The sequence below is a fragment of the Acyrthosiphon pisum genome, chromosome X (genome assembly GCF_005508785.2).
Source record: "Acyrthosiphon pisum isolate AL4f chromosome X, pea_aphid_22Mar2018_4r6ur, whole genome shotgun sequence".
Taxonomy (NCBI): domain Eukaryota; kingdom Metazoa; phylum Arthropoda; class Insecta; order Hemiptera; family Aphididae; genus Acyrthosiphon; species Acyrthosiphon pisum.
Genome location: NC_042493.1, coordinates 30,577,496 through 30,591,316, shown reverse-complemented (window position 1 = coordinate 30,591,316; position 13,821 = coordinate 30,577,496). Strand labels below are relative to the sequence as shown.

Sequence of the window (13,821 nt, the reverse complement as noted above, 5' to 3'; positions counted from 1 at the left end):
ACGTAGAGTTCAAAAAATGTTTTTAACAAAATTGTTAAATTCTATAATTAACAATCTAAGACTGACGTCACATTTAAGTATTCTAAACAATCCACTAATAACCATCAAGAAATACATTCAAAAACCCATTTAAATTACTCACAAGTCACAACCATACGATAACGTTTCATTAAAAATCAAATATTGACTGACTATTATAAGGCTACTAAAATTATCTATCAAAATTTGAAATTTGTTTGTTCGTTGATTAATATTATACTATATTTATAATATGGGTTCAACTACCTAGTAAGTTGCAACAAAACACGGATATAATATTATTATCTTGTATTAAAAATACAAATTTATAGTTTTCTTCCGATTGTAGTTTGAGTCAAGGTAATCAAATGCATTATACATTTTACATTATATATTATTATTATTAATTTGTTTTTACATCAATTATTATCTATTTTATTTGTATTTTTACTTTCCTTTACAATTATTAGTTTCTGCAATACTTCATAGCACAGTGGTGCAGTAACATTCCAATCGTCTGATGAGGCTGTAGAGTTATATAATTGGAGGAATTCGAGAATGATTCCATTTGTCCAACCAAATCCATCTTGGATAGGGTACTCGCCTGTACTCTTTCCTATTTCGCCTCCTGCATTCACACGGTACTGTCAAAACATTTGGCGAATTAGTATACAAGATAACCAACGAAAATATGATTTGTTTAAATAAGTCTGCAGATGTAGTAACAAGTATCAAAAAAATGTACAGTCTACAAGGGGCTAAAATACTGCGTCCCCTGAAAATCAAAGTGTGTCCCCTGCATGACAAATGTGTGTCCCATGTTTTATAACGTGTTTTTAGTTTTGTAGAAATAACTTAATATTTTAATTTTCTAATTACCTATTCTGTTAACATAAGTTAATTACCTACTTATTTTATTTCTATACTATGGGCAAGTGTGTTGTAAAAAAAAAGAAGGAGAAATAGTATAATTCAAGGTAATTAGGTACCTACTTTAGTACAAAATAACTAAATATGCAGGTACATAATATATTTAAATTGTTCTAAGCTGTGTCTATTGAAATGCAATATTTTTTATGTAATATCTACTGAAAAGTTAACTAGTAAGAGGATCGTAATTTATAGAATATTGTCATAATATTATATAATTAAGTATAGGTACCTACTAGCGCATATTATGAACATGTATTATTGTTTATTTTAAGTCTAAAATATTATGTTAAAATATTAAAAAAAAATTAAGTTTAAACTGATTATTATAATCGTAAATGGAATTTTAAAGAATAAGACAGTTATTTTTTCTTATAATAAATGTAACTAAAAGGATCTAAGTACATACATAATAATATACATATTATAACAGTATATTTAACGAACCCAATATTATTTTCTAAACATAATCAAATTTGTTTTTTAAAAACCTTGAACATTTTTATAAACTGTTTTGTTACATAAATTATATTCTAATTGTTGATGATAACATTCAAAAATATTTAAATATTTAAATAATTACCACACACATAGGCTTTTACTGCATTTAGTGATTTAAAATAATTATAAAAGTTACCTCACTAACTCTCATGGTAAGTGGTATATAAAAGTGGGGAGGTTCATGTGTTGCAACCCCCTAAGGTTTTTTTTTCTATAGAAAACTGTTGAAGCCCAAAAGTATCAGTGAAATTAATAAGTGTGTGGTGTACTGGTGTCCCCCCTGAAATCAGATGTATTTTAGGCCCTACAGTCTACAATTCACGTGAAACCTGCCTATCAGTTAAACCACCTAAACCATTTTCAATTACTGTCCTGCAGACCAATCGATATGTTTGTGCACACATTTTTTTAACATATTTAAGCATTTGTCTCAAATAATTATACCCCTATATGATAGTTATGATCGTTGTGAATTATAAATACAAATTGATGGTCAAAAACGGCTGAATGAAATGTATACTTATAATGAATTAAAATAATATTGTTTACACTGCACAGTATCCCCTTTCCACCCGATAAATTGTTTTATTTAGTTATGTCGTCAAACCGGACTTACTTTTTCATACATTTTTGTATAGTTATAGTATGGCACGTAGTTCGTGCACAACCACTTATACGCTATTTTAGAAGCCATTTGTTTTGCACCTTTGTGTCCTGTATTTTCCAAACCCATAACTACAATGTACTGTAGTGGTGGCCATGCATTGGGCTGGTCCCACTGTTGATCGGTTTCCCTAAGCGTTGTCGGTATTCCTCCAGCAGTATTCAGTATTTCTGATTTGTTTAAATAGTTTAAAACTCTTGTTACAAGGTAGTCAGTGTTGTTTTTTGCATAACAACCAGTCCATAGCGGTGATATATTTGTGGGGTAAAAATAGTTACGTCTAATATTATTAATTATGTCGAAGTCTAGCCATGCTCCGACTTCCTCGTCCCATAAAACGGCTGTTACTGCTTCTTCCCATTCTAACGAAATGCTTTCATATATCAATGCCTTGACGCTGTTATTCATCTCTCGGTAAAAATCACTCAATATCTTTGCGTTCCAATACAGTAATGCGTTAAGTTCAACCGGGATGATTGACCTCGTTTTTGTATTTAAGAGTCCTCCTGCAATCATACAATGACATCAGTTATTGTATGCAACGTCTTTTACCACATCATAACCTAAGACAATACCTATTATCCGATATAGTGAAACTTAATCGCACTCCTCTTACCCATTTTATAATGATACACGCGTAAAATATATTTACATATTTAATACATCGCTCGTTTACCATTGAGTTCAAATATTAAATTTTTTAATGTAAATTAGACAAAAAAATAAAAATAAAAATAATAGGTAACAAAATTAAATCATTTTCCAACCAATGTGGGGAATATGAAAATCATATATTATCTTAATCAAACAGGAAGTACCTAACTATATTTTATTCATTGAGACGTTTTAATTATGCGTATGACAGATAAAAATAAAATCAAACCAATGTGCTTCGTATTAATCGTTGTGGGTATGTTTCTAAAAATAATATAAACATTTAACGTGTATCAATTGAGTATAATTAAAGTAATGTACATTGTATTTACACATCGCTTATGACATTGACTGTATGTATGGTACGAGGTACCTAACGTATTATCGTTATAAAAGTGGATCGTTCGGTCAGTCTTGAGACACATGAAACACGTGTTTACATGCAGTAATAATGGATTGGAAAAATTTACTTTATAGAGTGTTTAGAGCACAGATAAAAGTATAGACCCTACTCTAATTCAAATAAAAACTTCAGATTATATACACTAAATGAAACTATTTTGAAATCGTGCACGAAAGGAGAAAAAAGTAGAATTTTTAAATTATAACCGGTAATATTTATAATGGTAATAATAACCTATAACATTCTGACTTTATAGACTTAATGGGGACGGAGTGGCCGAGCGGACAAAGGCGTCGGTTGCGACGCGCACCGTCGCTGGTTAGAACCCCGGCTACGGGCGTCACTTCTCTTAGGGTAGTCACGGTGTCTGGAGAGAAAGGCCGCCATCCCCCAACCGGACATGGCATATACATACGGGTGCCCACTTGAAAATTTTTCCAAACTAAAAACGCACATGTTTAAAACCTACAGTATCCTCCCCCACAGTTAAAAATCACCCAATGGCCTAAGTTTCCGCGGGTTAATTAATAAAAAAAAAAATTACAGACTAAAATGTCTTAATATTTACGATAGTCCTTCATATTGTTGAAATATTAATGTCCACAATGTTGTATTGTAGTTTTGAATAGGTACCTACCAATCAATAGTTAAAACTTATAAACAGTCCTATATAATAAAGTATATATAAAGTCCTATAACCTTTATAATATATGTTATGATAATGTTATAGTAATAATTAATATATTTTATTCGTCAATTATAGTTTCTATTAAAGTATTGGGTATAATATTTAAACTGCCATTACCTACTACTCATGTAACTAAAATGAGTATCTATAACTCCAAATATTTAAATTAATTAAATATGTCTAGTCCAGTGCTTCTGAACCTGGGGGCCGTGGCTGTATGACTGGGGGGCATTGAAATATTTATTTAATTTAAAATATTTTCGATTATTTATTTATTATATAAATATAACATTATAACGTATACATTATATTATAACCGTCCATTATATGATTAATCATTATTTATTACATCGGGAAAGTTTATCTTACATTAGAGTTTTTAGATTACTGATTAAAGTATAATAACAATAATAATAATCTATTATACTATCGAAAATTATGATATCATTGTAGATTAACTTTGTAATGCCTTAGCGACTTCGCAGTACAGTCGTATAGTCATACAGTCACGTATCTTCGCTATAGGGCGTATCGTGTGGCCGTGTGGTGTTAAATATTATTTTAAGTTTAAAATGGAAAAGTGGTTGAAAGGGAATATAAAATCAGATACTTCTACTTCAACTAATAACATAAAAATTACAGAAACAGATACTTCTAGCTTTATAGTTATTACCAATTATTTTTTGTTTATATATGTTTTAAGTATTATACAACTATAAGATTGCATGTTTCAAAAATACATTAAAAAACATTTATTTTCTTTACATTTTAAAATTTTATTTGTGTGAAATAATGCATGTAAATTTAGTATATCGTTAAGAAAAAATAATTAATGATTCTGATTGAGGGGGCCCTATAACAAAAAAGGTTGAGAAGCACTGGTCTAGTCTACAAATAACACCAAGTTACTGAAATGAGATAAAAATTAAAAGACATTTGACTTTATTATCATTTAAATTTTTCATTAAATTAGTGATGTTTTATTAGTTTTAAAGACACATGATATTTTTGAAATAAATTAAACTGAATTATAGACAAATATTTATATTTCTATACTTTTTGTAATATTTTCTCCCACTTGAACGCTTTAAAAAAAAATTAAGGAAAAATGGTCTTGAAAAGATCAAGCATTAAATGAAATAAGAACCTTTTAGTTAAGACTGAAGAGTAAATATTTTCTTTCAAAATTCATAATGTTCAAGTAGTTTTTTATCGTAGTAGGTATATAACCTATACACTGCAGTTGATTCTTATTACCTTGGTGAGTATCGATATTTCTAATTTTTCGTCATCTCGATCTCAATTGAAATCCCATTGAAGTAATATTACAATTATGTAACTACATTAAGAAGACGCTACACAGATATTAATTGTTGTATCCATCTTACAAGTGCGTAACATTGCGAATACACGCTCAGCAGATAACGCTAGTTACCTATATAAATTATATAAATATATACAGGATGTTCCAAATTGCGTGTGACAAAAGACAGATCTGCCCCGTAAGAACCAGTGTAATCCCCACCATTTTTGTCACACGAAATTTGGAAGACCCTGTATATTCAGTTGTTAAGTGAGTTATGAGCATTTATAATTTACGCTATCTTATATACACGTAACTTGCTAAAAAATTTAAGTATCGTAAAAACCCACACACAAACACAGTTAATATTCTTACCATAAAGTTTAATAATAGATCAGTTCACTCTAAATTTTAAACTAACTAAACGTAATCTGCTGAGCGTAAATTTGCTATGTTACGTACTTGTAAGTCGGAGATAAGAAATGGTTGTGTAGCCTTGAAAGACTCAATATCTCGAACTTGTATCTGTTTCCCTTGAATTTCAAAATAACGAGATTTATTGTATTATAATAAAATATGTAGTCCCCGCTCTATACTATATCGTGTAACGTATTATCGCACAGAGAGTGTATAAAGACGTCTTGGCCATTTTCTGAAGGTGTATATATATAACCCGCTGCAGAGTAGGGCAAGTTAATGATTTTTTTTAACTCGTTAAGTTAAGACAATCTAAGAAGATGTAAGTAAAGTTGAGCTAAAAATTAACTAATATATTTTTTATAACTTGGTTAAGTTAAAAATGGTTGGATAAAAACAATCAGCTTATTTAAAATTAATTTAATTTAAAATGTAATAATGATTAGGGCCCGTATAATACGACGCATAGCGACAAGGAGTAGTTACGTAGAATTTATTGACAAATTAACTATTCACAGAACTCTCCCCTCCAATAATTTAAGAAGGAGTCAGCTAAAATAGTATAATTATTACAGATGCCTACAAAGTACAAGTCATAGTACCTTGTTCTACTATTAGCTGATATAGATAAATAAATTTTATAATTTTCCATTTTTTACCGATTTTTATCACTATATAATTTTTTTATATTTTTTTCGATGTGTAAATTTAAATTTAAATCATTCCGAGTAATATGTGTGTGTGTGTGTGTGTAATGGTTACAAGAACACTGCCTAATTAATATTACGAATATATTAGAATATTAGATACATATTATTATTATATACGAAATCAAATTATTTATTATATAATATATTATTACGTAATGTATCAAAATTATATTATTTGACTAAACTGTAATTATTATTATATTACATAATATTTACATCAATATAAAATAATTATATATTTCGTCTTTAGAAATATATATAATAAATACAAAAACTAGTAAGTTATTTACCTTCATTCGTTCCGTTGACGATGTACCAGCGGCTTGAAAAATCCCACCCGGATTCTGCCGCCGCCTTGAGCTCGGAGTAAAAGTTTTCCTTTTCATTTACAGTTGAGAAGGGTGTTGATTGATTGATGTCTTCCCTGTTATAATACAAAACATATTTTGAAATTATAAAAATTAGAAATAATGGAAATATACGATGTACTAAAGCAGTAAAAACGAATTCAGTCGATAGTTATATTTCAGCAGGGGTGTAATAGTACGGAAACGCGGGTATACGCCGTATACCCGTCAGCAGATTTTCGATTTTCTGCGTATACCCGATCTCATTTTACGGGTATACGCCCCTAAAATAACCCGAAAACCAAATAACAGTTAAAACTTATTTATTAAATATTAGTTCATAGGAGAAAATTTTTATGATGTTTTAATGAGTTATTTATCTATTGAAGTATTAAGTATTAAATATCAAATACAAAGCTGAATTTACCTGTATGATTCTGGCCGCGGTCCTGTTGAAAGATCCTTGTAAACTGCGAGTGTGTACTTTTTCCCATTTTTACCAATCGTTACGTTGTGCTGTGTTATCCAGTAGTTGAATTCAATTTCCAATGCATTAATATTTTCGATTACAAATTTCATATCATTAGTTGCATCTAAATAACTTTTTACCATAGGGATAAGCATCGGTGGTTGTGATCGTTTACTGTAATAAATTCTTCCACCGTTTGGGACATGCCCAAACGTTTGTACCATTGATATATAATTGCTTATTATACCTTTAGCAGTAATATGCATATCGCATATTATTAACCCTCTAATTATCCAGTACGAATCCCAATAATAAATTTCTCGGAATCTTCCTCCTGGTATTATGAATGGGTTCGGAACATATATTATTGAATAGTACTCTGGACGTAAGCGTACGTCATCTCTGATCTTTCTACCAAGATTTGGCCACATATTATTTATATATTTTGCCCAATCTTTTAATTTTTCATCCTTAATGTTATTAACAATTTCTTTATTTTTGATCCAGTCAGTGGGAGTCCATTCTTCCAACTCTGAATCTTCTTTATCAAAAAATTCATTGACGAACTCCTCCAGAAGATATTTCGTCGGTGTATATTTCCAATCTTTCATCTTCTGGTCGAAGTTTTTCATGGTATCATTAAAGGAGAATTTCATTTGCATGTCTACAAACGTCTTAGAATCATGGAATACTTTAAGCATTTGAACATAATGCAGTAATGTTCCGTTACAGTAAATTTGACTGAAACAAAAATAGTAAAAATATTAATATTAATATAATTCACGAAATTAGATTCAACTGTTTTTAATTAATCTACTATTAATTTTATCATAATAATATTCACTGTAACTAAATTTAAATGTCCTTTTTCAAACTATTATGCATTTTTTTTTATAAGACGTATTCTATTATTTTTGAATATAATCCTCCTTAAAGTTTAAGTTTCAAGGTACCAAGCATAAACTATAAATTATAAATACTACTTACAAGTACACATTTCAATAAAGGTTTTATCAGATATTTGATTTTTAAATTTAATAGATGTGAAAATATATACAAAATACTTGCATAAAAGTAAGGAGAATTATAAAGATATCTAATTAACTGAAACCACGATTTTTTTTGGTTATTTTTTCTCGATATATCGAGATATAACTATATAACTATATATAGTTTGGTCAGATTAAAGCTTATCTATTTGATGTTTGACATAAACTTATTAGGTACCTACAACCAATTTTTTTTGTTTCAATTATGTGAGAGCTATGATATTAATAAACATTGTTACCTATAGCATTATGCAAATTAACTAACATTATGTTTCTAAACCGTTTATTAATTAATTAAGAAAATAGAGTATGAGAATAAAAATATGTTTACTGTAGTTCTGAGATTATAAAATAAATGTAAAATTATATATATTAATTAAAAAAAATATATTAGTATGGTCTTATACATGGGTTTAGATTTATCAACAATGTCGTATTTTCCAAAACCCATTTATTGCTGAATTTTAAATTTATTCCCATAAATCATAAAGTTTAAAAATAAAACTAATAAATCTGTTTGATTTTACATTTTATTTTTTTTGTGTTGATAATTACCTCAAACAATAATATAAAGAGGAATATTATACATGTGGTACAAAAACTTTCAAAAATAAAAATGTATTTTGTTTAAAAAAAAATATCTGGAAAATCCAGCTCAATATAGCATTTATGTATTTATGGATGTGGCTGTGAAGGCTGTAGATCGCCTGAAATGTAAGAGAACATGTTTAAAAAGTCTTTTTATTTATGCATAGGTACAGCATACCATCAAGTTATTCATTTCAATTATTATTTTATTATGACTCGTACTTAACTATATATGTATATCTGAAAAAAATTCCCAAAATGCATGTCTGATAAATAATTAAAATATACCATAATATACACAATATATCACCCTCTAAAACACGTTTTATTTATCTTATTAAACATTCAAGTTACTCTGTATTCTTTTGTTTGGGTCCATTATTATTCAAAAAACCTGTGACAAGTGACAAACTGACAACTAAATGCGCTAAACATGATATGGGCCCATATAATATAGAGTATAGGAGTGTACCTATATATTATTATGGATCACTGCAATAGTATATAGTATATGGCATAATATGATATATTTATATTATAGATAAATAGGTAGGTACTATCTAACCTACTACCTACTATCTATAATCACGCATGATTATGACGGAAAAAGTGAAATGTAAAATCGTAATTTATGCTATAATCATTCACCACAATAATGATAATAACAGGTCATAAAATACTTATATTATGTTCTAAAAGTTTATTATTATTCTATAATGTGCACACGGGATATTCTACATCACACTCCATAACTCCGAGGAACGGCAATATATAAAATTGGACGTAATTTTTTTTTTATAAAATTTTCATTATTAATAAATTTCAATCATAATATAATATTATGATATAATATACTTATTATACTATTATCATATTCAATGATAATACACCTGTTAAATTTTAAATTTTGTTTTAAATATTAAACAAGTTATATACCTAGGTATAAGCGCCACTTGTGGTGGGGGGTGGCTGGTGGGCTTAAAATTTGTAATCGCCCCCTCAAAATAAATTATTCAGTTCTTTCCTAAAATATTAATAGACATAGAGATAGGTAAGAGCGAAATAAAAATCCCCTGAAAAAAATCCCCGACCCTAGGAAAATAACCCCCAGACTACAATATTACTGACAACCACATGGTATTTTTAAAACGTAATTAGTGTAATATGTACATTATTAATATTTAATTACAAGTACATTATTATACTTATATAACATAGGTATACTTTTCATTAAAAATTAACAAAAATATTGTTTTGTTCAATATCGCGATGTGAAACAACATAATATATTAATAATACTTTTAAAAGATTACTGATTAGGTATCTACATTCATAAACTATTTGTTTCATAATTATTTATTTTATTTGATGTATCGATCATTTGAAATGTTTTTATTTTATAATCTTTCAAATAATATATCTACCTATATTTAGTAAAACTTGTAAAATCTACTTATAATAATGATTATTATTATTTACCTATACCTAAAATATTATTAGGAAACGTAATATTTTATGTCGGGGATATATTATAATATATAAAATAAAAGTATTAAAAAATAATTGGGTAAATAATAATTGATATTCTTTGTATGCTTTTTTATATTTTTAAGTGAACAAATATGGGGGTGTGGGGGCATTCCCCAAAATTTCAGCCCTAGTTGCGCCACTGTACCTAGTAGAATTTATTCGTTTGTACCCATATTTTGTTATGAGCGTCTAAATATTAAATTATAAAGAAATTCGTCAATATTAAAAATGTTATTATTTTGTTGTTATAATTAACGTATACAAACTTAATTTGTGTAGCTAAGGCATTCAAATCGATTACGGATTTCCTCATAGATGAAACCCAAAAATCTAACTAAAAATATTATAAAAATTTTCTTTTTTAGACATTAAATTTAAAATTATGACAATACTGGATTTTTAAATGATGAATTACTTATTATTTATTGTAATTCAAAAATAATATTTGTGAGGTCTTGAAACAATTACGTAGGTATATCATTTGAATTTAGGTACACAATGGAATTTAAAAAAACCATTAGATTAATCTTAAGCTAACTGTTGTTTATTTATTTATTTATTTATTACTACTAATTTAATACTATTTTAGTAAACCTTGCTAAAATTCAAAATAATTATTCAGTCATATTTCAGATTATTTTTTGATATTCATTATATTATTTTCTTTATAAATAAAATCGAATAAATTATTAATTTTATATTTCATTAGGTAATAACCATTCATTTCATGATTAAAATATTTTAGAATTAAAATAATACACATTTTTATATATTTATTTGTATTTTTAAATACAATTATTATAAAAATGTTTTTTTACTAGACTGCTGTGCGTTGCAGTTCACGGTCGCGACCAGTATCAGTTCTTGCAAACCCATTAAAAATAAAAATATGGCTGCGGTATATCAAATAACGTTTTTTAAAAAAAAATGTGCGTCCCCTGTGGAAAAAAAAAATGTCAATCTTTGACCTGTAAAAATTCTGTAAAAATCTTTAGGTTGACTGACATTAACTTCTAGAACTCAATCGAGGCGTGTTTTTAAATGTAAGTTTTTATCTTGGATAATATAGGTAGTTACCCAAGTAAAATTGTGTACAATTTGCACATATTGTTTATTACGATATTTTTTTGACCGACTTTATAGGAATACTTTAAATAAAATACAATATCATAGAAAACACATAAAGATGTATTGCTGTAATATAATTTTAATTATTATACTATAGAGTATAAAATATAAATATATTCACATGAATATCAATCAGATATTTATGTTTAAATTTTTTTTTGGAAGGATTAATGCCGGATTGCATGAACAATGACTAAAAACATTTATTGAATCAATAATTGTTACTTAAAAATGAATTAGGGGCCCGTGGATGATTGGTTAAATTTTATTAAACGATTAAATGAATCAATATTTCATGCAACCCAGCATAAGAGTATCTACAGTATAATATAAAACGCACCTACCTATATTAAAACATAAGGAAATAGCGAACATTTTAAAATATATTGTATTAAAAACCTTCGCTAATTGTATTCTGAAACTTTTGTCAAAGTTGATATATTATTTTATGTTGATGTACTTCCCCGTTCCCGCGTCCCACGATGTCCAATTACTATTCTACATTTAAGTACCTATGATTATTATTAGTTTTTTTTCTAGATTACCTAGATAAAATAAAATAAAATATTTTTTTTTCAGAATTCGGCAATAAATTATTTTTGAATACAAATTATATAAGCTTGGAAATGATAAATATTTATATTTTTTACATTTAAACATTATAGATATCTTTTATAATCATAGAATATCATTTAAGACAGGTTTTATTTCACAAAAAAAAAAAAAAATGTAAAAATGGATTTTATAAAAAATTCTAATTTTTTTTTGGTTTTATAACGATTTAACAACTATTAAATTTATTTAATTTTATATATCAAATTAATTTGTCTTAACTAAACTGTCATTATTTATATCATTAACTAGGTAATTCCAGTATTATTTAAATTAACAATATTATTAATATGTCCTGATGAACAAACGCGGTAAGTACCATGGCGATAAAAAATATAATTTCCACTTCTAACAAGCTCCATTTAAATTGTAAAAAAAAACAATATAATTACGTTAAAAAAATAGAATATTATATTATATCTACTTATATCTACCATAAAAAAAAAGGATAAAAACACCAAATTATTTTAGTCTCTTACCATCGATATGTGAATTGCCATTTATACCAAATGAACGCAATTAACGGAATTAAAATATAACAAAAATATAATTTAAGACCTATTTTACCTGTCACAAGCGGTAGATAATGGAATATACTCAGACGAAGTCAACGTTCCAAAAGTGAAAAAGACTTGAAATATTATAAAATACTTGTTGTCCATCATCTTGCAGCAGTGCGTACTTTTTTTTTCTTTTGGCTTACTGTGCTGACAAATTCACCGTGAAACTGACAGCTACCCACAACTCCGTGCGACGCTTTATAATTTATATGATACATTGATAGGTACCCCACTATATTGACGCAACTTGAGGAATTTGGTGGGACAATTTTATTTTTTGTCATTCTAACCAAAGATTAGATTTACTATAGGTATCTGTAGTCTAACGTGATATCTGAGCTAAATTTTTAATATTATATTATACCTACATATTTGATAATAGGTACCAGAGGTGCCTGTATAAAAAAACAACAATGTAATTTTATGTGGTATCTCCGTTAAAAATGTTTACCTATTACTTTAAGTATTTATATATAGAGTTATTGACCGAACGTGCTTATCCACATGTTTTCGTATGGTTGTAAATTTATTCAAATTCTTATTTCTGGAATTTTTTTTCTACTACGATTTAAAAATCGTAAGTATTTGAAAAAAAATTATATTGTACCATTTATAAAAAGTTTCTTATGGTGTTAAAAGCTTATTTTTTTACAAATGAAAATCACAATTTTACTCTAAATGATTGTGAAGCAGATAATTAAAAAAAATACATATGAATTTAATTTAAAATAATATATAAGTAGACACTAGATGGACAGTAATGCCTACTATAATATTTATAAGTAGGTATATAATATACCTATTTTGGTGAATTAAAGGTTCATATGTATTAACTATTAAGTATACAAAAAATACAAGAGACTTTAACGTAGGTACCTAATCAGCCCCTTTATTTCGATCACTGTCCTCCTGGGGAGTCAAAATCGTAGGTTAGCCCACGCAAACCTAAACTTATTCAAAGATGCCCACCTTTGCATCATGAAATGTAATATCTATATAACTTAAAATATTTAAAAAAAAATACGTGGATGACAAAATATAAAAAAACTTTTTAGGTTTAGAACAACTTATATCCCCGTGACCCCGTCCGTCCGCTATTCACCAGTAGGTACATGGTTACAATTGTTGATTTTAAGATATTTATTTATTTTATAAGTTTTTAATATAATATGTAGAATCTACTGGAGATCTATTGTAGATTCATACTAGCTTATTTACATTATCGTAAAAATATTAAGAAACATGATATT

General features: G+C 27.4%; 1 protein-coding gene across 1 annotated transcript; it reads right to left on the bottom strand.

The window, feature by feature from the left end:
• Nucleotides 1-342: 342 nt before the first annotated feature.
• LOC100168052 (trehalase-like) lies at nucleotides 343-12,676 on the bottom strand. Its single transcript, XM_029485084.1, has 6 exons — nucleotides 12,579-12,676; nucleotides 7,063-7,845; nucleotides 6,579-6,712; nucleotides 5,624-5,694; nucleotides 2,066-2,626; nucleotides 343-662 (listed from the first exon to the last, which is right to left on the bottom strand). Exons 1-6 carry the CDS (start codon nucleotides 12,674-12,676, stop codon nucleotides 438-440), a joined length of 1,872 nt encoding a protein of 623 aa, XP_029340944.1. The 3' UTR covers nucleotides 343-437.
• Nucleotides 12,677-13,821: the final 1,145 nt, after the last annotated feature.

What these genes read in the sequence shown, in the direction of transcription:
- LOC100168052 (XM_029485084.1), bottom strand. Translation starts at nt 12,676, where the DNA reads ATGATGGACAACAAGTATTTTATAATATTTCAAGTCTTTTTCACTTTT. An exon ending in CGTCAACGGAACGAATGAAG is followed by an intron (nt 5,695 to 6,578) that starts GTAAATAACTTA and finishes TTGAAATTCAAG; the next exon opens with GGAAACAGATACAAGTTCGA. An exon ending in ATACAAAAATGTATGAAAAA is followed by an intron (nt 663 to 2,065) that starts GTAAGTCCGGTT and finishes ATGTTTTGACAG; the next exon opens with TACCGTGTGAATGCAGGAGG.